Source organism: Chiloscyllium punctatum, chromosome 27 (genome assembly GCF_047496795.1).
Source record: "Chiloscyllium punctatum isolate Juve2018m chromosome 27, sChiPun1.3, whole genome shotgun sequence".
NCBI classification, from domain to species: domain Eukaryota; kingdom Metazoa; phylum Chordata; class Chondrichthyes; order Orectolobiformes; family Hemiscylliidae; genus Chiloscyllium; species Chiloscyllium punctatum.
In genome coordinates this window covers 35,262,360-35,289,207 of record NC_092765.1, presented here as the reverse complement: position 1 = coordinate 35,289,207, position 26,848 = coordinate 35,262,360, and the positions used below count along the sequence as shown (strand labels likewise).

The following is a 26,848-nucleotide window of genomic DNA, read 5'->3' as shown; positions in this document are numbered from 1 at the left end:
CGGCTCTGAAAAGAAATCATTACATGAGTGAAGGAATACAGATTGACCTGCTTCTAGAGATTCCCAGTGGTCCAATTCATTAGACTTTCAACAGATGGTAATACTGTCCCATGGGTTGCTTGTCTCTATGTCTCTGCTTCTCTCTCTGGTTACTCCAATGGTGTTGGTCAGATGAAGCTTTCATAATATTCTGCCTTTTAGACCTGTGGATCTAAGGTAGATATCTAAATGTTTCTAAACACTGTAAAATTGGGAACTATGGAAACACAGGAGTGTAAGGTTCCAAGTGCAGAATCATGAAAAGGCAGTGGTCAGTCACAAAAAAAATGCAATTAAAACTGTTCCTTTAATGTTGGCTTTTATTTTAAGAGTGCTAGAATTCAAAAGCTTGCATGTTATGCAACATTTACATGCATTTCATGGTAAGACCCATTTTGCATCCAAAATTCATTTTGAGTGGGAATGCTATATTGGCCTCAAAGAGAGTCAATGCAATTTCAATAAAATGAGACCAGGATGAAGAGTAATAAATAATGAAGAAATTCCAATAGATTTCCTTCTACTGAAGGTTAACAGGTATTCCCATTGACATGTTTAAGATGATTTTAAAAATCAACAAGGCTGAGAGGGATTTTGGCTCTGCTGAGATCTGAACCAAGCACCTAAGATTAGAGAAATCACTGCTTTGTGCAGAAAGCACTAGAAATCTGAAACTGTCTGAATCTATCTGCACTCCCACATTGCCATCCTGCCCCTGCCTCTGCCCCACCCCAAATAATATCTGTTTAGAATCGAGCTATTTAACACTTCAAAACTGAGATTGGAAAGGTTTTGTTAGGTCAGTGTATTAGGGTTACTATGGCAAATGGATGAAGGTGTAATACGGATTAGGCACAATCCATTTAAATAATGGAACACACTGAAGAGACAGAATCAGCTACTCCTGTTTCTGTGCTTTCCTGCTCATTCCCCATTCTCTTTGTGAGCACTTTTCTAACCCAACTATCTGATTTTTGATTAAAATAATGTATGGGTTATGCTTCAACAAAGGTTTTATGGCTGAAAATTTCACATTACAGCTAATCTATTTAAAGATTTTTTTCCTTAGCCTCGCATTTAATTTTTTTTTGTGGTTCTCTGAAATTTGTAACCTTTCATTACCATTTTACTTCCTCAATGGAAAAGAAAGACTCAGAATTATTCAGCACAGATGGGCACATTTCACTCCATTCTGTATCTGTCAGGTCTTTGAAAGAGCTGTCCAATTATTCTCACTGGCCTGATCTTTGTCTGTAATCCTGCAATTTCTTCCTTTTACAAGGACATATTTAGAATGAAAGCTACTACTGAATCTACTTCTACCACCTTTTTCAACAGTGCATTCCATTCTCAAGAACGTTTAATGTAGAAAGTAATGATTATTTTCATTTCTTTTTCCCCTGGGCTTTTGCCATTATTTTAAATTTTTATCCTTTTGTTACTATGAGTTGAAACGGTTTATCCCCAGCTACGCTCCCCGATCATAATTTTCGATATATTTATCAAATCTCCCTTTGGTTTTGTTCTTCATTTAGTTGTGGGTACAGCAGTTTTTTTCAATATGCATTTATTCCAGGAGTCACCTCTTATATATCAACATTTCTTGCCACACATTTTAACAAATGCAGGATCCACTCCAGTTAGGCTGCTAGTTTATCTTGAAATAATAGAGTCTGTCCTACATAGGTCGCAAAAGTGAATTTATTGTGAATCAACATATTTTAAATTGGTAAACATAGAGCTGCTTTTACTGAGAGCATTGACAAACCCAAGAAAATAATTGTTGAATAAATGAAAAACATTTCTGCATTGCTGCCATGAGTTCCGAATTAATGTTTTAAGGAATTTTAAGTAATTTTTTTTTATTGATTCATAGTTTGCGAGCAAACTATCATTTGTTAAGTGGGCTCATTTAAGAATGTCTTGTTAAGAGTTTGTCTGATATTTTTCAGGCAAAATCATGACAGAAAGAATGAACGTGCTTCTAATTCTGTATGTGCTTTTCATGTCCCGTAACGCCCCAAAGTGTTTCATAGGTAATGGATTATAATCAATATTTTTAAGTCGGGAAACTCCACAGCCAACAACTTTATCAAAATAAAAAGTGTCAGCATTCAGCATCTAGGTCAGGGGAAGCAGGCATCAAAAGAACTCTGTCTGCTCTTCTGCTTCCACATGGGTTGATGATAACAGAATTCAGCATTCTTATTTGCAATTCCCATGTTCCACACCACAATTCCACAATCCCTCCAAAACGTAGTCAATGGTTATAATAAATAGTAAGAGATATGTGTTGCTATTCCTCCTCCTTAGGAACTGAGGTGATATGGTTCCCACATTGATGAAAGCTGAGGGGAATCGTTCATGCAAGCACATGTGGTGTGTATTTATGTGTGGGCAGCATAGGTCGAATTAAAAGAAAATACAAGTAAAATCAATAGATTGCAAGATCACCTCATTTTATTACAAATCATTTCAGAGTCTTGTCAATAACTCTTGAAATGAGTAAGAGAAGGTTAGTTCTTATCTGTGATTGGTCAAAATGATAACTGATCAGAAAATTTCAACTCAGTAGGCAATGATGTAATAAACTGCTATTGATCATTGTTTATTACCTGTCCTTACAGCTGTGACATGTCCTGATGTTAATAGTGTCCGTGTAGAGCATGGGGACTGGAAGCTATTATATGGAAACCCAAATCAATATGGAGCTCAAGTCATTATCATTTGTGATCCAGGATATTACCTGCAAGGACAGAGGGTCATCAATTGTCAGGCTAATGGTACTTGGAGTGGAGGAGAGCTGAAGCCCAGCTGTAAAAGTAAGTATGTCATCCTGTACTAACACGCAGGTTAATATTGTAAAATATTAGACATGAACTGATTATCAAATATTCTTGCCAGAAGGAGAGCTGTTTCCTCTCAGTTGCTCATGGGTCTGTTTATAGGCAGAACACATTTGAAATTGTTTCTTTGTTGATATTTATGACTGAACCATTAATTGTTTTAGGCATATCAGTGCTAAATATTGAAATAAAAAAAAAGCCCTTGAGGCTTATAAAGCAGAGAACAACTTAAACAAGAAATCAGGAGGCTAGAAGGGGCCCTAAAATGTCCTTGGCAAGTAGCATTAATGAGAATTTGAAGGAATTTTATATGTACATTAGGAGCAAGAAGGTAGCGAGGGAAAGGGTAGGTTTACTCAAGGACAAAAGAGGCAATTTATGCATATAGCCAGAGGAAGCGGATGAGATTCTTGATGAGTACTTTGCATCTGTATTCATCAGGGGAGAGACACGAGTAATAGTGAGACTAGGGAGGGGTATGTTAGCATTCTGGGTCATGCTGATATTAAGAAGGAGGAGCTTTTGAGTTTCTTAAAAACAAATGGTAGACAAGTCACTAAGACCTGTTGGGGTCTATCCCCGGATACTGAAGGCGGCAAGGGAGGAGATTGCTGGAACTTTGACAGAGATCTTTGTATTCACTTTAGCCACAGGCAAGGTCTCAGAAGGCTGGCGAATAACCGATGTTGTTCTTCTGTTTAAGAAGAGCAACAGGCATAAACTCGGAAATTATAGGCCATAAATTCTTGCATCAGTGGAGGGGAAATTATTGGAGAAGATTCTTGGTGGCAGGATTTACTCACATTTAGGGAAGAATGGACATATTACTGATAGTGTGGTTTTATGCAGTGAGATCTTGTCTGACAAATTTGATTGAGCTTTCTGTGGAACTAACAAAGATGATTGATGAGAGTAAGGTAGTAGATGCTGTCTCCCTGGACTCTACTAAATTATTTGACAAGGTCCCTTATGGTAGCTTGTTCCAGAAGATTCAGTCACATGGGATCCATGGTGAGTTGGCAAGTTGGAAACAAGATTGACTTGGTCATAAAAGGCAGAGGCTAGTTGTGGAATATATTTTTCTGACTGGAGGCATGTGAAAATTGGCATTCTGCAAAGATCTATGCTGGGACCTCTGTGCTTTTAATTTATATACAGAAATGATCTAGATGAAAATATAGGTGATCTGCCTAGTAGGTTTGCAGACAGCATGATAATTGGTGGAGTACTGGATCATGAAATCGTTTATCAAAGGAGATATCAGGCTGTAGATCAGTTGAAAAGTTCAATGGAGAAAGGGTAGATGGTGTTTGATCCAGACAAGTGTGAGGTCATACATCTTGGGAAGTCAAATGCATGAGAAGAGTATACAGTAAATAGCAGGACCCTCAGGAGCATGGATATACAGAGGTATTTTGGGATACAAGCCCAGAGCTCAATGAAAGTGACAACAAAAGTAGATAATGTGAGCCAGAAGGCAGAGAGTATGCTTGCCTTCATCATTCAGGGCATTGAGTATAAAAATTGGCAAGTCATGTTGCAACTGTTTAAAACATTAATTCCGACATTTGGAATGTTGTGTACTGTTCTGGTCACCACACAATCGGAAGGATGTGGAGGCTTTGGAGAGGCTGCAGAAGAGGTTTACCATGATATTGCCTGGATTGGAGTATATTAGCTGTAAGGAGGGGTTGGACAAACTTCTACAGTTTTCACTAGAGCATCAGAGGATGAGGGATGACCTGATAGAAGTATGTAAAAATTATGAGAAGCATGGACAGGGTGGATAGCCAGAGTCTTTTTCCCAGGGTACAAATGTCAAATGTTCGGGGATATAGGCTTAAGGTGAGAGGGGAAAAGTTTAAAGGAAATGTGTGAGGCAAGCTTTTACACAGAGGGTGATATGTGCCTGGTACATGCTGCCAAAGTAGGTGGTATAAGCAGATACAATAGTAACATTTGAGAAGCATTTCTACAGGCATGCAAACAGGCAAGGAATAAGGATCATGTCCAGGCAGATAGGTTTGTTTAGAATGGCTTCATAGTTGGCAAAAGCATGTTGGACCGAAGGGCTTGTCCCTGTGCTGTATTGTTCTATGTTCTGTTGGGAAATATTATTGTAAATCCTTTGATTAGCCAAGTGCATCAATATATCGCCTCCTGTTGTGTTAGGTAATCCAGCATAAAAGGTTGATGTGTACTATCTGCTGGCTTATTTTAGCTCAGTTGCAATAGAGCACTACAGTTGGGTTTAGCTTCCATGGATTAAGGAGGGAAAAGATAGCCAAATTTCATTGCTTACTTGCCTTCCTGTATGTGTGTGTTGATTGCCTCCACAGACAAGAGTCATAGAGCTACATAGCATGGAAACAAATCCTTCAGTTCAACTCATCCATGCCGAGTAGATATCCTGAATTAATCTAGTCCTATTTGCCAGCACCTGGCCCATATCCCTCTAAACCCTTCCTATTCATATACCCATCCAGATGCCTTTTAAATGTTATAACTGTACCAACCCCCACTACTTCCTCTGGCAGCTCATTCCATACACGCACTACCCTTGGCAAAAAAGTTGTCCGTTGAGTCCCTTTTAGATCTTTTCCCTCTCACCCTAATCCTATGCCCTCTAGTTTTGGACTCCCCTACCCTGGAGATTTTATAACCATCCATAACATCACCCCTCAGCCTGCGATGCTCCAGGGAAAATAGTCCCAAACTAATCAGCCTTTCCCTGTAGCTCAAATCCTCAAATCCTGGCAATATCCTTATAAATCTAGTCTGAACTTTTTCAAGTTTCACATCTTTCCAGTTTCACAACACCTTTCCTAAATGAGGACAACCAAAATAGAATGCAGTATTCCAAAATTGGCCGAACTAATGTCCTGTCCCACATGATCTCCTGACTCCTCTACCCAATGCACTGACCAATAAAAGTAAGTATACCAAATGCCTTCTTCATTACCCTGCAACTAATAAGCTGAATAGGGTGAGGACAATGGCCTTAATATTTGCAAGGAAGCAGGGAGTGCAGGAAAATGGGGGTAGGTGTCTGCAGGCTAGAATTCAGGAAATTCAAAGAGGACAGAGGTCCTGTCAAATTTAGTGCCAGGATTTCATTTGCATCTTTGTTTTGTTTCTTTACCAGCTGGGAACCAGCCAGATTCAGAGACTGGAGACAATCCCAGGAAACTGGTAAAAATTGGATATTGGTGGGTCAATGGAGGGAATAAACTCTGGGTTACATCAGTGAGGATGGGGAGAAAGGTTATTTTGGATTTGTAGCTTCTGTAGCTTTTTGTTCAATCATGATTGAAAATCTCAGTAAATCGAGGTAGCAAAGCTGACAAATGCTGTTTTACTTTAACAACAGATGAATATGATTCATTTACTTTGAAATGTCAAACTGATTCAAAGGAAATTATTTACAGATGGAGTACCTTAGCTTATTGACCAGACTTCTATTGATTTTGACTTTTGCAAGGCCAGATTCAGACAATTTTCTCATCTAATTCCATCTTCATGTCATCAGTATACCCCTTCAAACGCATTGGAAATAAATCCACAAAGATAAAAACAGGATATTAAAATTAGTTCTAACTCTTCGTAGTTGTGCAATTCACTCTTGCATATCCATTTATTATCCACTTCTCCATTCCATATCAAAATGAAAGGTTATTGTCAGGCTGAAGTTATGGGTGTGTAGATGACTCCAATAAATGCATGATAATGCAAGATTGTATCTTGTTTTGAAATTTTCTGTTCCATTTTTGTGGATTTGTTAATTCACTCACAATTATCAAGCTAAAGGATGTGTTAAACAGTATGAGGAGAAAATCTACTAACCCAGTTTGTTATTATTGAAGCAGTTCACCCTATATGTGTCAGAGCTGTCATGGATAGCAGACATTTACCTGATTTGGATGTCTTTTTGCCTTTAAGTTTGCAAAATGCCATTAGGGTCACGACCATTTAAGCATCTCTTAAGCGAGTATTCAAAATAAATCACCCACCCATTCAACATCCTGGCAGCAATCTGGTAGAGCAGATCAACTGGCAGTGCCTCAGTGTAAAAGCTCTTATCCTTATAAACACTTTCAACTAAACCTCAACATGTCCTATAACCTCAAGGAATCTCTGTGCTCCTCTGACATTGTTCTTTCTGCACACCAAACTGCAATTGCTCATTTTGTTGAAGCGTTGTATTCAGTTATTTAGACCATAGATGCTCTACACATTCCTGCCTGCTTCTTTACTCTGATAGTCTAATGCTTCTGTCAAAAGGCGTACCATATCATTTGCTTTTCTAATTAATTTGTGAACCTATGTGTGCAAAGTCACCCAGGATGTACTAACTATCAGGATTTCTCACCAGTTAAACCATGTAGCTTTTCTATTTTTGTACTAAATAAATAACTTCAAATTTGTATTGTATTCCATATTCCATCTGCTGTCTCTTCTCCACACATGTAACCTCTTTACATCCTTTTGCAGTCTCCTTGTGTCTCTTGACTGCTTACTTTCCCTACTAACTTGGTATAAAACAGTATATGGGGTTATATTTGTTTCCTTCTAAACGATAGGGACTATTTTGTTTCCATCATCACTTTAGCCACATGTTGTAAAATCCTAGGATTCAGGCCATCATGCAGAACAATGAACAGCCTATAGACACAAACGATTCTCAGATGCTATTTCCTTACTCATACTAATTTATTTTAGTTCCTCATTCTCACTAGTCCTGTTTCCAAACTACCTCTGGTGTTTTGTATCATGAAGTCAACAGAAAATATTTTGTTTCCCTATGCCAATTTCTTATTCATTGTTATAATTTACCTACTCTCATGTTTAAGGTTCCCGTGTTATTTTTGCTGATCCCTTCCTTTTTGATAACTGTAGAAGCTTCTTTCATCCATAATTTCATCTTTTTGAAGTTTGCTCATCTTATTTTCTTCTTCTTAGCCTCTGCTGATCTCTCAAACCTTCCCAATGCTGGGGTTTTCTCTTAGCTGTGGTAACTTTCCAAGTTTCTTCATTCAACATAGTCTATCTTTAAACACTTTTTATTATTTGGATCATATTGGATCAAGTTTATGAAATGGCAAGAGAAAGGGGAGAAGCCATCTTCAAGGGTGTGCTTTTCAATATAAGAGTCTCCCTACTAAAGATGGCACTTTCCCTTCCCAGCAACTTGTTATGACTGTGAAGTGGGCTTCCTGTAGGCGAGTCAGCTTCCAGCTGATTTCCCTTCCAAAGGGAAAGCCATCCATTCCCTTCCTCTCAATTTTCAGCCACTGTGTTCATTATTGAAACAGTTACTATTATTTCCTTGTCTTCATATTTATGTTGGAAACACAAGAACAACTGCAACGACATGACAAAATCTGTATTAATTGAAAATGTCTTGCATTGAGCAACACGTGAACAATGCAGATAGCAAGTAAAACAGGGGCTTTTTGGGAACTGAAGGGCCTCCAAGGAAGCATGTCGTACAATGGAATTTTGAAGTAAAGTTAATCATTAGTGGAAAATTTTATAAGATCATAGCACTTAGGAGCAGAAATGGGCCAGTCAATCCATTGAGTCTGCTGTGCTATTCAGTGAGCTAATGGCTGACCTAGTGACTTTAACTACTTGCCTGCCTTATCGCCTGCCTTGATTTCCTCGCTGATAGACAGATTTTCAATTGCATCCTTGAATACACTTCATGATCCAACCTTTATAGCCCTCTGCGGTAAAGAATTCCACAGATGCACTACCCTCTGAGAGAAGTGATTCCTCCTTATTTCTGTCCTAATGGGGACCTCTTAAAAACCTGAGATTATAACTCTGGTCTGAGACTCTCTGATAACTTGTCTGCTTCTGGCTATTCAAGAATCTTGTTTTTTTCAGTATTCAACCGAACAAGGCAAGTGCACAGCACTTCAGAACACAATAATTAGTTAACATCATGGATAGGTCCACTCCGACAGATTCTCTCAATGGAAGCCAGGTTTTGTGTTAGTCATCTTTGAATAGCTCTGACAGCCAATTCCCTAACAGATAGAATGATAATAATTGGACAAAGCAAAGAAAAGTGTTCTTTCACTCAGGAGGCAAAGAGCATGTTGTGAGATATCCAATAGGTTTACTGACCCATAAACCTTGTTTCTGCCACTCTCCTCTGAAAAGTTCTAGACCTTAAGCAGCATTCTTTTTGGGAAAACTTTCATTTGGATGAACAGAAATTCTAAGTAATGTTTGATTTGCAAACCTTTAAACATGACTGTGCCTAAATTCTAACTGACCAGAAAGTGGTTGTCGGAAAGCAAGTCTTTCAAATAGGATGAATTGTTAAAATTAATTGGTCATTCTTTTTTTGTAATTCTTCAGTCATCTCATGTGGTGAACTGCCATTTCCTCCAAATGGCAATAAAATTGGAACATTAACAGTATATGGAGCGACTGCCATCTTTTCCTGCAATACCGGATACACAATGGTAGGATCCCGGGTACGGGAATGTCAGGCCAACGGGCTGTGGAGCGGAATGGAAGTGAAATGCCTTGGTTTGTATTTGATTGTATTAACATACCAGTGTAGAAACCTCTTTGCCTTGTCAGCTGTGAAGTTTTGCTTATTTTAATTTGCTTGTCTTTACCTGTAACAATTTTAGTTACAGAGAGTTTTCAAGAAATACCAGTGAATCGTTGCTTATTCATTGTTTCTGAAAGTTTGCAATTAAGTGTGAACATTAAACAAAGATGTACTGGTAATGAATTCCAAGAAGATCAAGTTGAGAAGGTTCCCATCTGTAGTTTTGAAAGTTTCCCTTCTGATTTGTCATTGTATTCATGCAATGTGATCATTCAGATACAGTATTTGGGATTAATCCTTTTTAAACCAGCTGCCCACTAAACCAGCTGTTTTAATTTTATAGACAAGTGCCCAAATTAGCCTTTCTGAGTTATCGCATTAGACTTGAAAGTACTAAAACCCATCAGTGTGCCCAACACAAAGTCTCTCCATATAAATTACTTAAAGGCTGCTTATTGTATTGTCGTTTTTGTATTCTGTCCTGGAGTTGGAATCGATCAAGTCATAAATGTTACTGATTGCAGCATTTTCTTTGCTTCAGCTGGTCACTGTGGGATGCCTAAGCCCATTGTCAATGGTCAAATAATTGGAGAAAATTTCAATTATCGTGGGACAGTGGTGTACCAGTGCAGCCCAGGTTTTCGCTTGATTGGAACTTCAGTCCGAATTTGTCAGCAGGACCATCAGTGGTCAGGCAGATCACCTGTATGTGTGCGTAAGTATTGCTTCGGAATGTGATTTAATAATCAATGAAGGGAAGCCAAGTGCCTCAGGTGAAGCTGTTTTGTTTCTCTTTCTTTACAATGCGCCAATATATCTTCAAAACTGTCTTACTTTCCTTCATTCAATTACTTAGCTCACTTGGGTAACTGAGACTTTTCTTTTGCATAAGCTATGCAGAGCTTGATTATTGATGTTGAGTCAATCATAATAATACAAATAAAGACAGTTAGATAGGGGCTTGCAGAAGAAAGGTGTTGAGGGATCAGGATACTGGAGCAGTGCTATGCTTTGCATTCAGTAAATTGTGGCTATTGCACCATTACAAGTTACATTCAGTTTGCAAGGAGTTAATTCCCAGAAAGGTATGTTGCCTAGGAAGTAGGATTAGGACCACTGATTGGGGGTACCAGACAATCCAGGGTGAATCTTCTTGCAGGGCACTCATTGTTGCACTACTGCTCATGCTATTCTCATTTACACCACGTACCACATCCAGCTGCACATTTCTGGCTGGTATTTTCTGAAACTGGTCTTTTTAGAAATGCATAGTGTACCTGAAATAGGCCAAGGCTGGAACGTGGAACTAATGAAGATTTCACGTAGTTTTCTTTTGGTGGTATAGACCCGATGGGCCAAACGGCCTCTTCTGTACTGTATGAATTTATGACTCGATACTTCCTGCTTTGTAGTGCAGGATCATGAGGGGAAGCAGAGCCACACTCCTTTGTTATAGCTGAGGGGTTGAGTCATGAGGTCAGACTTGGAGGGATCAAAATGTCAGGGGGAGTCAGAGGTTTGGAGAGGAATTAGGATTTGAAGAGTCAGAGGTATGGGTGTAAGGGATGAGTTATATAGTGACATGGGGCTTTAGACATAGTTGCAACTATCCAACATTTCCTTGGTAATGGTACAGGTCTCAGGATTTCTCCTAAGTCTTTGACTCCAACTCAGTGTTCAGGTATTTGCACAAGATTCAACACAGCTAGAGAATTGCCCTTTGGGAGTTTAAACTTCCTGAGCAATTCCCACAGTCAGTCCCTGAGGATGTCCAAGGGCTGTCTGTACATACCTTTGGCTTTCCTGGGAGACTGAAAGATCTCCACCTATGGAATTTTCTTGTGCCAAATTTAGCTCATGCTAAAGAGTTAAAATAACAACCCAACTGCAACTTTCAATATGTATCTTTGAGGGTACAGAGGTCAAAATTATGGGTAGACTGGAATATCCAGACCAGAGTAATTATCAGCATGATGTATTCCCACATGAATGAGAGGCAATGGCAAAAGGATCATTGGCATAATCAGAGATGTCAGTATCTGTAATTGTGGACTAAAGGCATCCATTCAGGTGTTTGGCTTCTCATCCTCCACCAGTGTTTTAATACAGGTTCCACATCATTTTTTCTTTTAAATATTCTTTTAGGGTTGTCACCATTACTGACTGGACCAGGATTTAGTACCTATCCCTAATTACCTTTGAGAAGGCTGTGATGAGCTGCCTTCTTGAGCTGTTGCAATCCATGGGGGCTAGATGTGCCCATCGTGCTGCTTTAAGGCAGTTCCAGGATTTTAACCCAGTGGTAGTGAGGGGACAGTGATATAGCTCTAAGTTGAGAAGGTGTGTGGCTTGGAGGGGAACTTACAAATGGTGGTGTGCCCATGCATCTTCTACTCTTGTGCTTCTACATAATAAATGTCACAGATTTGGAAGTTGCTGTTGAAGGAGCCTTCATGAGTTGATGCAGTGCATTTTGTAGACAGTAAACAGCGCTGTAGTATGTTAAGGGCTTGATGGGTTTTAACTGCCTTGATTCTTTAGGATGGATTTTATATTGATGTCCAATGACATGCTAATTTATAACATGGAAAAGCAGAAAGCAATACACGTAAATTGAATAATCTTTTCGCAGTTGACAAGTCCACATGCACATTTCTAACATTTGGTTAACAGCCATGCTCATTTTAAACAATAGCTCAATCCTTTGCAATAAATAGAAAGTGTCTCACTGGTGCTGGTGAGTTTTTAAGAGTTCTTTCATTCTTGCTAAAGACAGTCATAACTCACACTAGTAGAGCTTTTGAGTTATGAATCGTTCTGCATTGTGCAAGTATAGAACCAATTTACTGTTACCAGTCAAATTCAACGCACTGGGAATGAACAACTAATTGACTAATGGTTGGTACTGCATAGTTTATACTGAAGAAGTAGTGACATTTCACTTCCAGTCAATGTGAACTAATCTGTTGTTCTAATGTTAACTCTTGTTGAGTTTATATGAATCATGTACTGAGTTTGTTTATATAGGGAACTGTGTGCTTTGAGTATGGCTCTGTGCACTCAATTTCAAGCAGAAGGGTTTCCGAATTAATTCCGCACAGACAAAAAAAATGACAGTGTTCCCAAATTCCCCAAAAGTATTCCAGCTATTTGTAGCCCCACATGGGAATACAGCTCCTTAAATTACCTCACAACAGCAACAAGTAAACTATTCCCTGGCATCCGAGGTAATATCTTTAGTGGCATTGGGTGTTCATCATTATTTTGGTTAGAGATGGATCTTTCATTCACCTCTATTTAGCACTTGACATATTTTCTGAAAATTGTATAACTTGTACAACAATTATCATTGAGTATTGATTTGTGCCACATCTTAGTTTTAAATCCAGCAAGTTTATATGGGTTTGACACTATGAATCTATGATTTTCCAAGAGCATGTTCCCGTCAAGAAATTTGCCATGTGATATATATTTCAAGAAAGTCAGTGACACTCTTAGATATTCAACATTCTTTCGTTAGATTTTCTGTTGTGTATATTGATGCCCACCTCTTATATCTGTGTACTTACCTGATTTTAATTTCAGACAAAGAATTATAAAATGTTTTGAATTTATCCATGGAAAAAGGGTATTCAGAATCTTAGAGCTTCACTGGAATATATTACTGATCGATTATATATTACCAAATAATTGTTGTTTTGTTTTTTTCTCACAGCTATTACATGTGGACACCCTGGTAATCCAGGTAACGGCGTAACACATGGAACACAGTTTAACCTGAATGACATTGTTCGGTTCACCTGTAACCCAGGATATACACTTCATGGGACTGTTAACTCCCAATGTCAATCTAATGGACAATGGAGCAACTCACTTCCGACTTGTCAAGGTATGAAGTATGACTTTTGTGCAGTTTTAACACTTCTTCAGTGATGTCAAACAGGGTAGAAAGGACCTTCACATTTTCTTACTTTCCTACAGTGGTCAATTGTTCAGATCCCGCACATATTGAAAATGGTAGTCGTCGGGTGCAAATAAACATCGCACAAAGATTCAGTTACGGTAGTACCGTGTCGTATGAATGTAATCCCAGATACTACCTGTTGGGATCAGATGTTTTGACGTGTCAAGGAGATGGTTCCTGGGATCGATCTCTCCCAAAGTGTTTGTGTAAGTGATTATAGTGCAATAAACATTCAGAAATGAAGAGTCTATTTATTATCAAATTTTTAATCAAGTTATCAATGCCAGATACAAAACCTTTTCTAACAGAAATTGGTAAGTTATTTCAATATATTTCAAATATCAAATAATCATCAATACTTTGCATTTTCCATGGTTTTTTTTGTTTGCAATCACAAACCACCACAGTCAAAAATATACATAACCCAGTCATCCGGAGAACTTTGATTCAGTACAAATCTTGGTCAGCTAAGGAAAAGGGGAGACAATGTCATGTGCACGTTTTCCACTTAGAAAATTCAAAGGTAGTATCATTGCGCTGGTCATCCATGAGAACAAAAAAGTATTGAATGCAGTGTTACTTTATGACTGAAGGAACTCATAAAATTCTGTAAAGAAAAGCTGCAATTAACCCAAAAAAAACTTGCCTGCGATTTCCTTTGAAAAAAAAATTGTTGATGAAATTCCTGTATGGTAGTTAGTTTATGTCGCAATTTTCGATCTCTTCACTAAAAAAAATTGTTTAAAAAGTGTCCCCTTTTTGAGGAATGGAGCTTGAATCCTGGCCAGTATAGTGATGAGTGGAAGAGAATGAAGTTGTGTCATGATTGCTATGTTGACAAGAAGGCTGTTTCAGGAACAGTGACAGAAATTGCTGGCAAACCTTCATCAGAACCTGATGAAGAGTCACTGGAGTAAAAACATCAACTCCACTTTCTTCCCACAGATGCTGCCAGACTGCTGGGTTTCGCCAGCAATTTCTGTTTTTGTTTCAGATCTCCAGCATCAGTAGTCCTTTGTTTCATTTTAGGATGTTTCAGACCCCTGACAGCCAATCTGAAGGTCCTTCAATGTTTTTGGTGTGCTGGGCATGCTCTGGTTGTCATTCAGATGCCACAAAAGCTAATCTGGAGTGCTCGGGTACAAACTGTGATGGGAACAGCCTCTGGAACGGAAGTGTGGAATTATTCAGTCCCCTGTGATTCATTTGCAATGACTTGCAGTTGGAATATTATGTCACATACGTGTAGTAACCTCTCTATCCCATAGATTTTTATGATGATTGCTGACCATGCAGTGTAATACAGATGCATTGGATAGTTTATTTTGTTTAGCTTATGTTTACCCACAGACTTCACAGAGTCATGTGGCACAATAAAACTTTTGAATTAAATTCCATAGCTTGACCTTGGAAATTACCTGTTCATAGGACAAACCCTGTCTTTGTTTAAAGCCAGTCATGGCACAAGCCTAGTCCACTGCAACTTTCAGGCCAAATTAAGACCAGTAACCGAAGCAAGACTGCCCTTTGATGAACATCGCTCTATATATTATAAGCAGTGCTAGAATGGTAACCTCCTGGGTAACTATAGGCTGAGTAGCTCAACATCTATTGTTGGAAAAGTTTTGAAGTCAATTATTAAGGAAGTAATAGCAGCACATTTGGAAAATCATAATCTAAGCAAGTAGAGTCAGCCTGGCTTCCTGAAAGGGAAATTGTGTCTGACTGATTTATGAGAGCTTTTCACTAAAGTGCCAATCAGAGAGGTTAGAGGGGATGCAATAGATATGTTATATTTGGACTTTCAGAAGGTATTCAACAAGGTACCGCACAAAAGGTTAAGTCAGAAGAGCCCATGATGTTGGAGGTAACATATTGATGTGGATATACATTTGGCTAGTGGGCAAGAAACAATGAGTGGGAACAAGGAGTTCTTTTTCGGGTTGGCGACCCTGACCAATGGGGTTCCTCAGGGATCAGCTTTGGGACAGCATCTGTTTACAATATATATTAATGGCTTGGAGGAAAGAAGTGTATGTACTCTAGCCAAATTTGCATTTGACACAAAAATAGTGGGAAAGTCAGGTTGTGAGAGAGATACAAACAGTTTGCAGAGAGATATTGATAGTGAGTGAGCAAAAAGTTGGCAAATGCAGCATAACGTGGGAAAATGTGGAGTTGTTTAGTTTGGAAGGGAGAAAAAAAAGAACAGAATATGATTTAAATGAAGAAAAATTGCCAAAATGTGCAATATACCTAGACACAGAAAACTAGTACACTGGTGCAGCAAGTCATCAGAAAGGTGAATGGAATACCGGCCCCTATTTCAAGGGGGTTGGAGTATAGGAGTAGGGAAGCCTTACTGTACAGGTGCTGGTGAGACCACATCTGGAGTACTTGGAGATGTTATGGTTCCCTTTACTTAAGGAAGAATATTATTTCCTTGGTGGCAGGTCAGAGAAGGTTCACAAGGAAGCTGTGACAGAAGTTTTGTCTTGTGAACAAAGGCTAAACAGGTTGGGACTGTGCTTACTTAAGTTTGGAAGAATGAGAGGTGATCTCTTTGAAACATATAGGATCATTAAGGGGCTGAGAACATGTTTCCCCTCATGGAAGAGTCTGGGACCAGAGGGCATAGTTTCATGACAAAGGAACACCAATTTAAGACTGAGTTGAGGAGGAATCTCTTCTCTCAGAGGGTTCTGAATCTTTGGAACTCTTTGCCACAGAGAGCAGTGGGGACAGAGTTCTTGTGTATATTTAAGACTGATAGAGAGATTCTTGATCATTATGGAATAAAGCTTTATGGGGAAATTGCAGGAAAGTGGACTGGACTGCAGGAATATTGTATCAACCATGATCCTAATCAATGATGGAGCAGGTTAAAGGGGCTGAATAGCCTTCTCCTGTTTCTATTTCTTATGATCTTGTAGAGTTGAAAATTTACATCACAATAATCAATGGGTCAAGATTTTCTCTTGCTGTTTACAGAAGGCTTTTGAACTCTGAGATATTTGAAGTGTTTTGTGGACATAACAAGGAGCATTCACCCCATGAAAATAACTACAATCAAGGTTCACCTATAATGGTCCTAGGCTGAACGCAGACCATTGTACATTTAATCATCTGTAGTAAATCTAGTTTGCCTACAAGTCATTACGTTTTATTTTGACAAGTACAAAAGCTTTTTCTGGTGGATATTGATCTCCAAACTGCATTTAACCAGGTGTGGCATCAAGGAGCTTGACCACGAAGACAGTACTTGACCACCTTCTTGGGGCAAGTGGGGACGAGCAATAGATGCTGACCCGACCAGCAATGCCCTTGTCCCATCAGTGAATAAAAAGATCTTGTTGCAAGTTGTAAAGTGCCCTCAATTATTTCTTCCTAACTTGGAAGTTGAGGAGATTGTAATCCTTCATGCCTATTGGGGCTACATTTGCTATCCTTGCATCTGTTGGGTGCACCTATAATAGAATACACTCCACTGTCTGCATTATTATAGATATAGCATGCTCCATCTTGTGTTTCATCTTAGCTTTGTATTGTTTGATTTTTAAGGATATTTTCAGAATGCAAATGAAATGCTTGTTTTCTCCCTCACTACTTTCTCTGTTAGTGGTAACATGTGGTCATCCCGGAATTCCACCTGGTGCAGAACTGTACGGTGACCAGTTTACAGTTGGCTCCACTGTGCGGTATTACTGTGAAAGAAATCGCCGCTTGGTTGGAAATGCCACTCGTATCTGCCAGCTGGATGGGCATTGGAGTGGATCGTTACCACATTGCTCAGGTAAACGTTCTTATGTTATTATATTGGGTTCAAAACATACCAGGTAAGACAAGCTGTGATCTTTGCTTGGATGTATTTAATGTTAAATGGAGGGACTGATATATTTAACGTCTTTGATGTCTTAACAACAATTATTGCACTGACATAGTACCATCAACATAGTGAATAATCCCAAGGCACTTTTATAGTGGTGTTATCAGACAAAATTTGACACCAAGTGACATGAAGGGATTAGAAAAGTAATCAAATCTTTCATCAAAGTGATACTTAGTGGCAGGGGGTATTGATTTAAAAGCGGAATTGTGGAGAGAGGATATTCCAGGGCATAGACTTGAGACAATGAACAAAGGAACAGTGAAAGAATTTGGAGATGCACCAGAGGCCAGAATTAAAGAATTGTCTTGGCCTGGAGCAGGTTATGATCGAGAAAATCAGATATAGGAAGATCTGATTGAACCTCAAACAGTTGGACATGGGGTAAAGACATAAAGAAGAGGAAAAATTACTCCACATACAAACTGAAGCAGACCATGGTGAAACGGTTAATGAGTTGTATTATGAATCCCTGAGATATAATCTCTGATGAATGGATGCTCTGGTTTCTAGAATTATGTATCAAGGCTATACTGTGTAATGTATAATGTGCTTCATTTCTAGTTATCTAGCTAGTGCCTGGAGTGTAAAGAGGGCATCAAATGACAAAAGAAAAATGTTGTACTTAATATGGCAAGAGAAGTAAAGGAAAATGAGTTTTTCAATTATCAAGAGAGAAAAGATAAGAGATGGAGTAGGTTACTGGAGGTAAGATCAGGTAAGGTCTCATACCTATTTAGACAGAATGAAAAGGTTTCAGAAAGTGTTCTGCCAAAAAGAGAGGTCACTTTTGTTGATCTGAAAAGAGAACTAGATGCAACTGCAAAAGTTCAATCCACATGGTTACCTTGGTTGTTGAACAGCAGTATAAATATAAGAGTGCAGATATTTCAATGGCATGGAAATTAACAATGAGCTGCTGGTATTAGTTATTGCTATTCCACTGTAAGTGACTGTGACCGCAGGAAGCACCATTTGTGCATTTTAGTTTGTAAATCCTAATGATGCATTCTGTGATTTTGTCCTTTTGAGATAGACTTTGATATAGACACCCTCTGCTGAAAATGTGTTGCTGGAAAAGCACAGCAGGTCAGGCAGCATCCAAGGAGCAGGAGAATCGACGTTTCGGGCATGAGCCCTTCATCAGGAATGAGGAGATTGTGCCAAGCAGGCTAAGATAAAAAATAGGGAGGAGGGACTTAGGGGAGGGGCATTGGAAATGTGATAAGTGGAAGGAGGTTAAGGTGAAGGTGATAGGCCGGAGTGGGGGTGGGGGCGGAGAAATCAGGAAGAAGATTGCAGGTTAGGAAGGTAGTGCTGAGTTCAAGGGTTGGGACTGAGACAAGGTGGGGGGAGGGGAATTGAGGAAACTGGAGAAATCTGAGTTCATCCCTTGTGGTTGGAGGATTTCCTAGGCGGAAGATGAGGCGCTCTTCCTCCAGCCGTCGTGTAGCTATGGTCTGGCGATGGAGGAGTCCAAGGACCTGCACAATCGCCACCAGGACAGAACCCCATTGGTCCTCACCTACCACCCCACCAACTTCCATATACATCATATCATCTGTCGTAATTTCCACCACCTCCAAACGGAGCCCACCACCAGGGATATATTTCCCTCCCCTCCCCTATCAGCGTTCCGAAAAGACCACTCCCTCTGTGACTCCCTTGTCAGGTCCACACCCCCCACCAACCCAACGTCCACTCCCGGCACCTTCCCCTGCAACCGCAAGAAATGCAAAACTTGCGCCCACACCTCCCCCCTTACTTCCGTCCAAGGCCCCAAGGGATCCTTCCATATCCGCCACAACTTCACCTGCACCTCCACACACATCATTAACTGCATCCGCTGCACCTGACGTGGCCTCCTCTATATTGGGGAGACAGGCCATCTACTTGCGGAACGTTTCAGAGAACACCTCTGGGACACCCAGACCAACCAACCCAACCACCCCGTGGCTCAACACTTCAACTCCCCCTCCCACTCCACCAAGCACATGAGGGGTGGGGCTCAAGGGCAGAGGAGCAGGAAGTGGAGGCGATGCGGTGGAGAGCATCGTCAATCACGTCTGGGGTGGAAATTGCGGTCATTGAAGAAGGAGGCCATCTGGGTTGTTCGGTATTGGAACTCGTCCTTACCCTCTGCCGTCAAATCTTCTCCAAAGAAAGTTAATAAAACGTGGATTAGTGAAGGGAGTAAATATCATGGTGCAGAGTCGAGGCAATGATGCTAAAGGAACAATGAAAGAAATTTAAAATGCACAAGAAGCCAGAATCAAAGAAACACGTATGTTTCATAGTCAGTGTGACCAAAACAATTATTTAAATTCTAGATTTTATTAACTGCATTTAAATTTCCCCTATTTGCAGTGATATTACCATTACGCCAGCATCTCCCTTGAGGTAATATTTATTATGGTTGATGTACAGCCCAGTTCAAATGAACTGATGTCAGTAATAACAAGCTTATTACATCTGAACTATGGCTATAGTACCAAATGGGAGTAAGGCTATAGAAAGGGAACTAACACAGCTGGATTTTGGTCCTATCTGACGAATCTGCTCCCCAGTATCTTTATTATCGGGATTCAAATTGCACCACGGCAGATGATGAAACCTGGATTCAATAAAATCTAGATTTTATGCTGTCCTTCCTTGGTCTGGCTGACATGTGTCTCCAGACACGCAGTAATGTGGTTGACTCGTAAATGTCCTTTCCCAGAGAACCAATCAGCTCCAAGGCAAATAGGGATGGGCAGCAAATGTTGGCCTGGTCAACATCAGCTACTTTCCATGAAAGAGTAATGTCAAAAAAAGTATGGCTTGTACTTTGTCCATTACGAACAAATTTAAAATTCTGAAATCTTGATGTTGTGTCCTCATATCCAGCATAGTACCTACGGCCTGTCAGATGCCTGAGTAGTATTTAATTCAGTGGGTCCTACCAAAAAGGGACAGCTGTGGCCTCCCACTAGCTTTTCAATTGCCAGCTGCAATCTCCAATACCTCTATTAAATTCAGACCATTGCTGAATTTCTCAATAAAGCAAGCATGTGTTATGTGAGGTAACTAGTACAAAATTATGTTTCTTTCAAAATTTCAATTATTTGTTCATAATGGAATATTTATGAACAAAATCAGGCTGCTAAATTGTAATGTTTCTGTGATTAGGGCTCGTGGAAAACACATGCTTTTGTTTGTTGAGATTGTATTCTCCGCAGAGTCGTTTGGAATAATTACGAGCGAGGGAATAACTGCCAGCATATTGTGCATACTGATTTTATTTCATTTGCATTTGTTGATCAATAGCTTTAACTTGTGAAAATCTTAAAGCAAGATCTAAGACAAGCCTGCTCATAAAGGAACAGATTGCTAAATAATTGTGAACGTTAACCACAACGTTCTGATTTTATTTTCTACTTCTCCCAAAGCCCTGAGTTTTCCTTTGTTGTAAACAAAAATTCCATGTTGCAAGAAGTACAGCATCTCAACAGTTTTGCCTCAATAAGTTGGCATTTTGTTTTGCTTTGAGAGTTTCCATGTCTCTCAGTTTTTCATTTCTTCTTTGCCTTTGACAGAAACTTGTACATTGCCATTGCAGGACAAGTGAGCAGATTACAAATTTAAACTGGTGTAAACTATTAGGATAAATGGGAATGATTTTTTTCAATCTTTTGAGCTTACATGACACGAGGAGGGTGACAGTAGCATGAGGCAGAAGTTGGAGGGCTTGGCTCAGGGGATAATTCTGGGGGATGAGAGTGTCTCTCCAAAAAGTACATGATGACATGTGGAAGGTCAGTGCAGATGATCTTAACTGGGATTGATAGAAAGGAAGGAACATGGGTGCTAACAGTGGGACAGAATAGGTACTCACATTGGCAGGATCTGATCTGTGGTGTCCCATAGGCTCTGCTTTGGGGCTTCAATTATTCAGTTCATTTAATAATAACTTGGATAATGGCAAAGACAATCACAAAGACAAAAAGTGAAGACCTTTTCGAACTGGGATAAGGAAAAACGTCTTCAGCCAGGTGAATCTATGCATTTCATTGCCACACAGGCTGTGGAGGCCAAGTCATTGAGTATATTTAAGACTGAGATAGATAGGTTCTTGAGTATCAAGGCTTACGGAGAGAAAGCAGGAGAATGGGATTGAGATAATTACCAGCCAGGATTGAATGACGGAGCAAACTCAATGGACTGAATGCCCTAACTTCTGATCCTCTGTTTTATATCTAAATTTGATGATGACACAAAGTTAGTTGGCACTGTAGATAGTGTATATGACAGTATAAAACTACAAAGGGACAATGATCGATGAGGTGAATGGACAAAACTGTGGTAAATGGCGTTCAACCTGAGTAAATATGAGGTTATCCGTCTCAAACTGAAAAGGGATAGATCAGGGAATTTCCAGATTGTATGAAGTTATACAATTATGCAAAACCCTGATTAGACTTCACTTGAAAAACTCTGAGCAAATCTGGGCACCACACCTTCGGAAGGTCATATTGGCACTGGAGGGAGTACAATATTGGTCTACAAGATTGATACCTGGACTTTAGGGATTAAGTTATGAAGAAAGATTATACAAATTAGGCAGCATATATGTGGAAAGAAAGCAGAGTTAATATTTCAGGTCTGGTGACCCTTCTTACGGTCAGTGGACCGAAAACATTAATTGTGCTTTCTCTCTCAGATGCTACCAGACCTGTTGCATTTATCCAACAATGTTTCTGATTTCCAACATCCACAGTCCTTTGTTTCTGATTTCTAACATCCACATTCCTTGTTTATTATATAAATTAGGCCTGTTTTCTCTAAAATTTAGAAATGTAAGGGGTGATCTGTTGAAAGTTTTCAAGGCATTAAAAGGGAAAAAAAACAGGGTCAATAAAGATAAATTGTTTCCACTGGTTGGGAATTCTAGAACAAGGGAGTCTATAAGTTAGGGCCAAACTGTTCAGGAGAGATGTTAGGAAATACTTCTACACTCAAAGAATGGTGTATGTTTGGAACTTTCTTCCATAAATGAAAGTGAATGCCAGATAAATTGTTAACATTAAATCTGAGATAATTCCATTTTTGTTAAGCAATGGTATTTAGGGATTTGGACCAAGTATGGATATATGAAGTTAGGTCATAGATTAGCCACAATCTCAGTGAATGGGAAGCTCGAGGGGCCGAATAGCCTACTGTTTTTCATATGTTCCTTTTTAAAATCTTGTTCTGAGATTATTCTCTTTGGTCCCATACTCTCCTGCAAGAGAAAATAGCCTTTCTGCATCAATCCTGTCTATTCACCTAAGAATTTTGTATGTTTCAATGAAGTCACTCCCCATTCTTCTATACTCCAGTGAGTACAGGCCCAAGGCACTCAAATTTTCCTCATAAGTCAGTCCCTCCATACCTACTATCAGCTGAGTGAATCTTCTCTGGACTGCCTTCAATGCCAGAATATTTTTTTCTTAGATAAGGATCCAATTCAATTCACAGTATTCCAGCTGTGGTCTAACTAATGCATTGTATAGTTTTAGTGAAACCTCCCTATTTTTATGTTCCATTCCCTTTGAAACAAAAGCCAACATTCCATTTGTCTTCCCTATATAACCCACTGAATTTAGATGCTCAGTTTCCCCAAATCCTGTTCAGTGGCTTTCTGCAGTTTTTTTTTCCCATTTAAATAATAGCTCCTCTATTTGTCTTCCCAAAGTGCATAGCCTCACATTTTCCCACATTATATTCCACCTGCCAATTTTTTTGCCAATTCATTCAACCTACAGACTCTGAGTATCATCCTCCCCACTTGCCTTTCCACCTCTTTTTGTGCCATCTGCAAACTGTGGTACATTCACTTTCTCCATCCAAGTCATTGGCATATATTCTGAATAATTGTGGCCCCAGCACTGGTCCCTGTGAATTACAGGTTACCACTCTTTATACCAACTTCCATGAGTTGATCAGTCCTCTGCCCATGCTCGTATATTACATCCAACACCATGGGCTCTTATTGAATAGCCTGATGTGTGATACCTTAACGAATGTCTTTTAAAAATCCAAGTGTCTTACACCCATGGCTTGCCTTTTATATGCCCTGCTTGTTACTTCCTCAAAGAATTCTAGTAAATTTGTTAGGCATTATTCCTCCTTCACGAAGTGATGTTGACTCTGCTTGATCATGTTATGTATTTCTAAATGTTCTGCTGTTATATATTTTACAACGGATTCTAATATTTTTTTCAAAAACAGATATTAAGCTAGATGGCCTGTCATTACCTATTTGTTTTTTAATCTCCTGCCTTGCATAAATAAAGTTGTGACATTGACATGTTTCCATCTGTGATCTGGAACTCCAAATCCTCGATCATGCTATTGCAATCAGATTGCAGAGTAATCTATTCTCTCCTCATGAGTCAGGTGCCATTATACAGGCTTTATTTTCAAAGGCTTTATTTCCAGATCACCATGCTGAGCCAGTTTGCACAGGTTTGTACAGGACATGACGTTGCATGTTGCACTGGGGTTTGTCTGTCATCTTATGTTCATCTGATGTTCTCCTTCTGCAGTTCTCACTTCAACAGTCACAAACGGGTCTTGCCTATCGGCTTGATTAACCAACTTGTTGCATGATGTACAGTGATTCTTCAGGATCTTTTGCTGTTGTCTCTCTAATGGGTGTCTATTCCTGCTTGCTATGTTTCCATTGCACACAATGGTATGTCTGAAAATAATTCCATTTCTAGGAGTGAGAACCCTTTTTCTCCTGACTCTGGGACATTGAGTAAGTTGAGAACCTTGAGTGGCCTTAAATTGATCAACTTACAATCCTTAATTGCTGGAGAACCTTGAGTGGCCTTAAATTGATCAACTTACAATCCTTAATTGCTGGTGTGCTGAAAAAGTTACCGATGGACCATGTCACTCATCTTTTATTGCAAAAGAAAGGTCTTGGAGAGAACCTCAGCCCGTCTTCACCACCTCCAGGGAGGGAAAAATTGTGCCTTATAGGAAATATTTCACAGTCACTAATATTTCAGAGTGTACATATACGATGGAGTTTAACTCTTGAAGAATGGTTGAGTGTCCCACTGAGTTGGGAATGCATGTAATGAAGGTTCTGCCAGCTTCCTTACTCCTCTAAATTATGTCTGGCTATAAAACACCAAGATGGGACTTGAACCTAGCCCCCATTGGCTCAGAGCTCGGCAACAGTACTACTGCACCATAAGAGTCCTCTGACTATTTAAGGCTTACCTGAGGATCTAAGTTCTGGTGGTGTTTTTCCAGCATCACATTTTTCAACTCTGGTGGTATTTAACCTTGTCTGGTGAGCAAGCCTGTGACCTGGTGGGGATTTCCTCCAATTTTGCCCATGACAAACAAACAGAACTGCTGAAGACATGAGTTGCTCACAATTGAAGATACCCACTTGCTTAAAGCTAACTTCTTCCTTTACCTTTGCTGGGGCCTCTCCAACTTGCCGTGGCTTTCCTGCCTCATGTAAGTATGCCTTGCAGCCAGCAGCTCCTTCAGTGTTAATACTGGCCACTGCTCCTGTCAGTACTGCCAGTCTGACATTCTGCAGCAGTTCTTGCAGGACCCCAGGTAAGTGCCCAATTAGTAATAAATCAAAATGAGGCTTAGAATGCTGCAATAAGGTTGTCACCTCTTCTCTGGCTTCTATGCTAGTCAACATCTTAGTTGACTATGAGATATATATATTGTATTGACTCTCAAGTAATGTTTATTGATTATATTTCAGATCATTATTCTGTGCGCAATCTAGGATACAATATAATTCTCTTGAAAATTTTATGTAAATATTTCCAAGAAAATTGCAATTTAACATGCTAATACCTCCCAGTTACATTACACGTAGCTGTTAGCTGTCATGCTATAAAGTGACATCTGACAGCAATTCCAATATTAAATTTAAAAAAAGACGTGTCACACCAATACGTGATACTCAGTTATCTTTCCCAACAAATCTTGACAAATGGTTGTTGTCAGTAATTGAAATTTCTCATGCCCAAATTAAAGTCTTAAAAAAACTTGATTATCATTTTAAATCCACAATAATAAGATTACATTTAATCACCGGATTATCATTTTAGCACCAGCAATGGCATTTTTACTTTAAGGCCTCAGCAGCTTTAAACACCAAGACTTCATCTGGATGTGTGTCACTTCATGTCTGTCTGCATTAGTCTTACCCTAATTCTGATTTATAGCATTTCCTTGCATAGAGTTGTATGTCAACAGGCAGGTGAAAATAGAAGGTTGCACTGTGTGGAGATAGAGGATTTTCTTGTTGTTTTCAAAAGGTTTTGAATGAAGTTGCAGATTTATTTTCAAAGGTTTTGCTTTTGACAAATTATGAATTTATGTAAATAGCTGACAGTTGTGCTTTTCTAAGAGGAAGAATGTTTGTGAAATGTAGTACGTATTGAATTGTACCTATCTCTTTGCTATTCTTTTCAAATATCTTTGTTGCTATAAAAATACTGTGCAAACAGTGGATTTTTCTGTGTTCTGTGAGGTAATTTTATGTTAGTGGAAATTTACATTTCATAAACACTGTAAGTCAGCAAGCACTAGTAATGCATTAAATCCTCTGCTTCTCCAATCTTGACACATACTGGAAATACTAGGAATGTTAGGAAATTGCATGATCACAACTTGTGATTTTTGGTCCGTTAATTGAAAAATAAATAATTTTTATACTTAAAAGCACAACCAAAGTTAGGAGCTTGCTGACCATGAGGAAAGTGGTGTGAGGTATACCATAGGATGCAAAAGGGGATCGATTATGGAAATATACAGGAGCTCAGTCTTTAGGGTATGGTTGTGACCTTACTGGTAATTGTTTTCTTCACCTGTACCTCTATTCGTCTGCTGAATTTTCCATCCCAATATGACCTTTTGTCATATTGAATAATGCCATATTTTCCACCCAATTTCTTCAGAACTGAAATTCTTCAGTTCTAACACATCTCTAAGACTTCAACATGTTATACCTTGTCACAAATCCCAAAGTATATGCTGTGCTTATGCTTGATCTCCTTAAATATCATGTCAATAAAGTTGTTGTTCAAAACATAGCATTGTACATAGTAATAGGAGCAGGCCACTCAGTACCTATGAGGAGAAAGTGAGGACTGCAGATGCTGGAGATCAGAGCTGAAAATGTGTTGTTGGAAAAGCGCAGCAGGTCAGGCAGCATCCGAGGAGCAGGAGAATCGATGTTTCGGGCATAAGCTCTTCTTCAAGAATGAAGAAGGGCTGATGCCCGATACATCGATTCTCCTGCTCCTCGGATGCTGCCTGGCCTGCTGTGTTTTTCCAGCACCACATTTTTCAACTGGAGTATAGCAAACTCTATAAATCCTTGCAGTATCCAACCAGGAATAGCATGTCATCCGGAGAATGATACATTTAATCCAGCTCTCTGCTTTCTGTTTGTTAAGTGGTTCTCAATCTGTACTTATGTTATTTTCCCTAATCCCACGTGCTGTATTTGTATTTACTGACCTCCCGTTTGG

At 39.3% G+C, this 26,848-nt stretch overlaps 1 protein-coding gene across 1 annotated transcript in view; it reads left to right on the top strand.

The window, feature by feature from the left end:
• csmd2 (CUB and Sushi multiple domains 2) overlaps positions 1–26,848 on the top strand; it is a 602,495-nt gene that overhangs the window by 490,542 nt on the left and 85,105 nt on the right. Inside the window, exons 46-51 of the mRNA XM_072548527.1 lie at positions 2,667–2,861; positions 9,255–9,428; positions 9,998–10,171; positions 13,172–13,345; positions 13,438–13,626; positions 17,040–17,213. Of these exons, the coding sequence (XP_072404628.1) occupies positions 2,667–2,861; positions 9,255–9,428; positions 9,998–10,171; positions 13,172–13,345; positions 13,438–13,626; positions 17,040–17,213 (1,080 nt within the window). The remainder of the gene's footprint in view (positions 1–2,666; positions 2,862–9,254; positions 9,429–9,997; positions 10,172–13,171; positions 13,346–13,437; positions 13,627–17,039; positions 17,214–26,848) is intronic.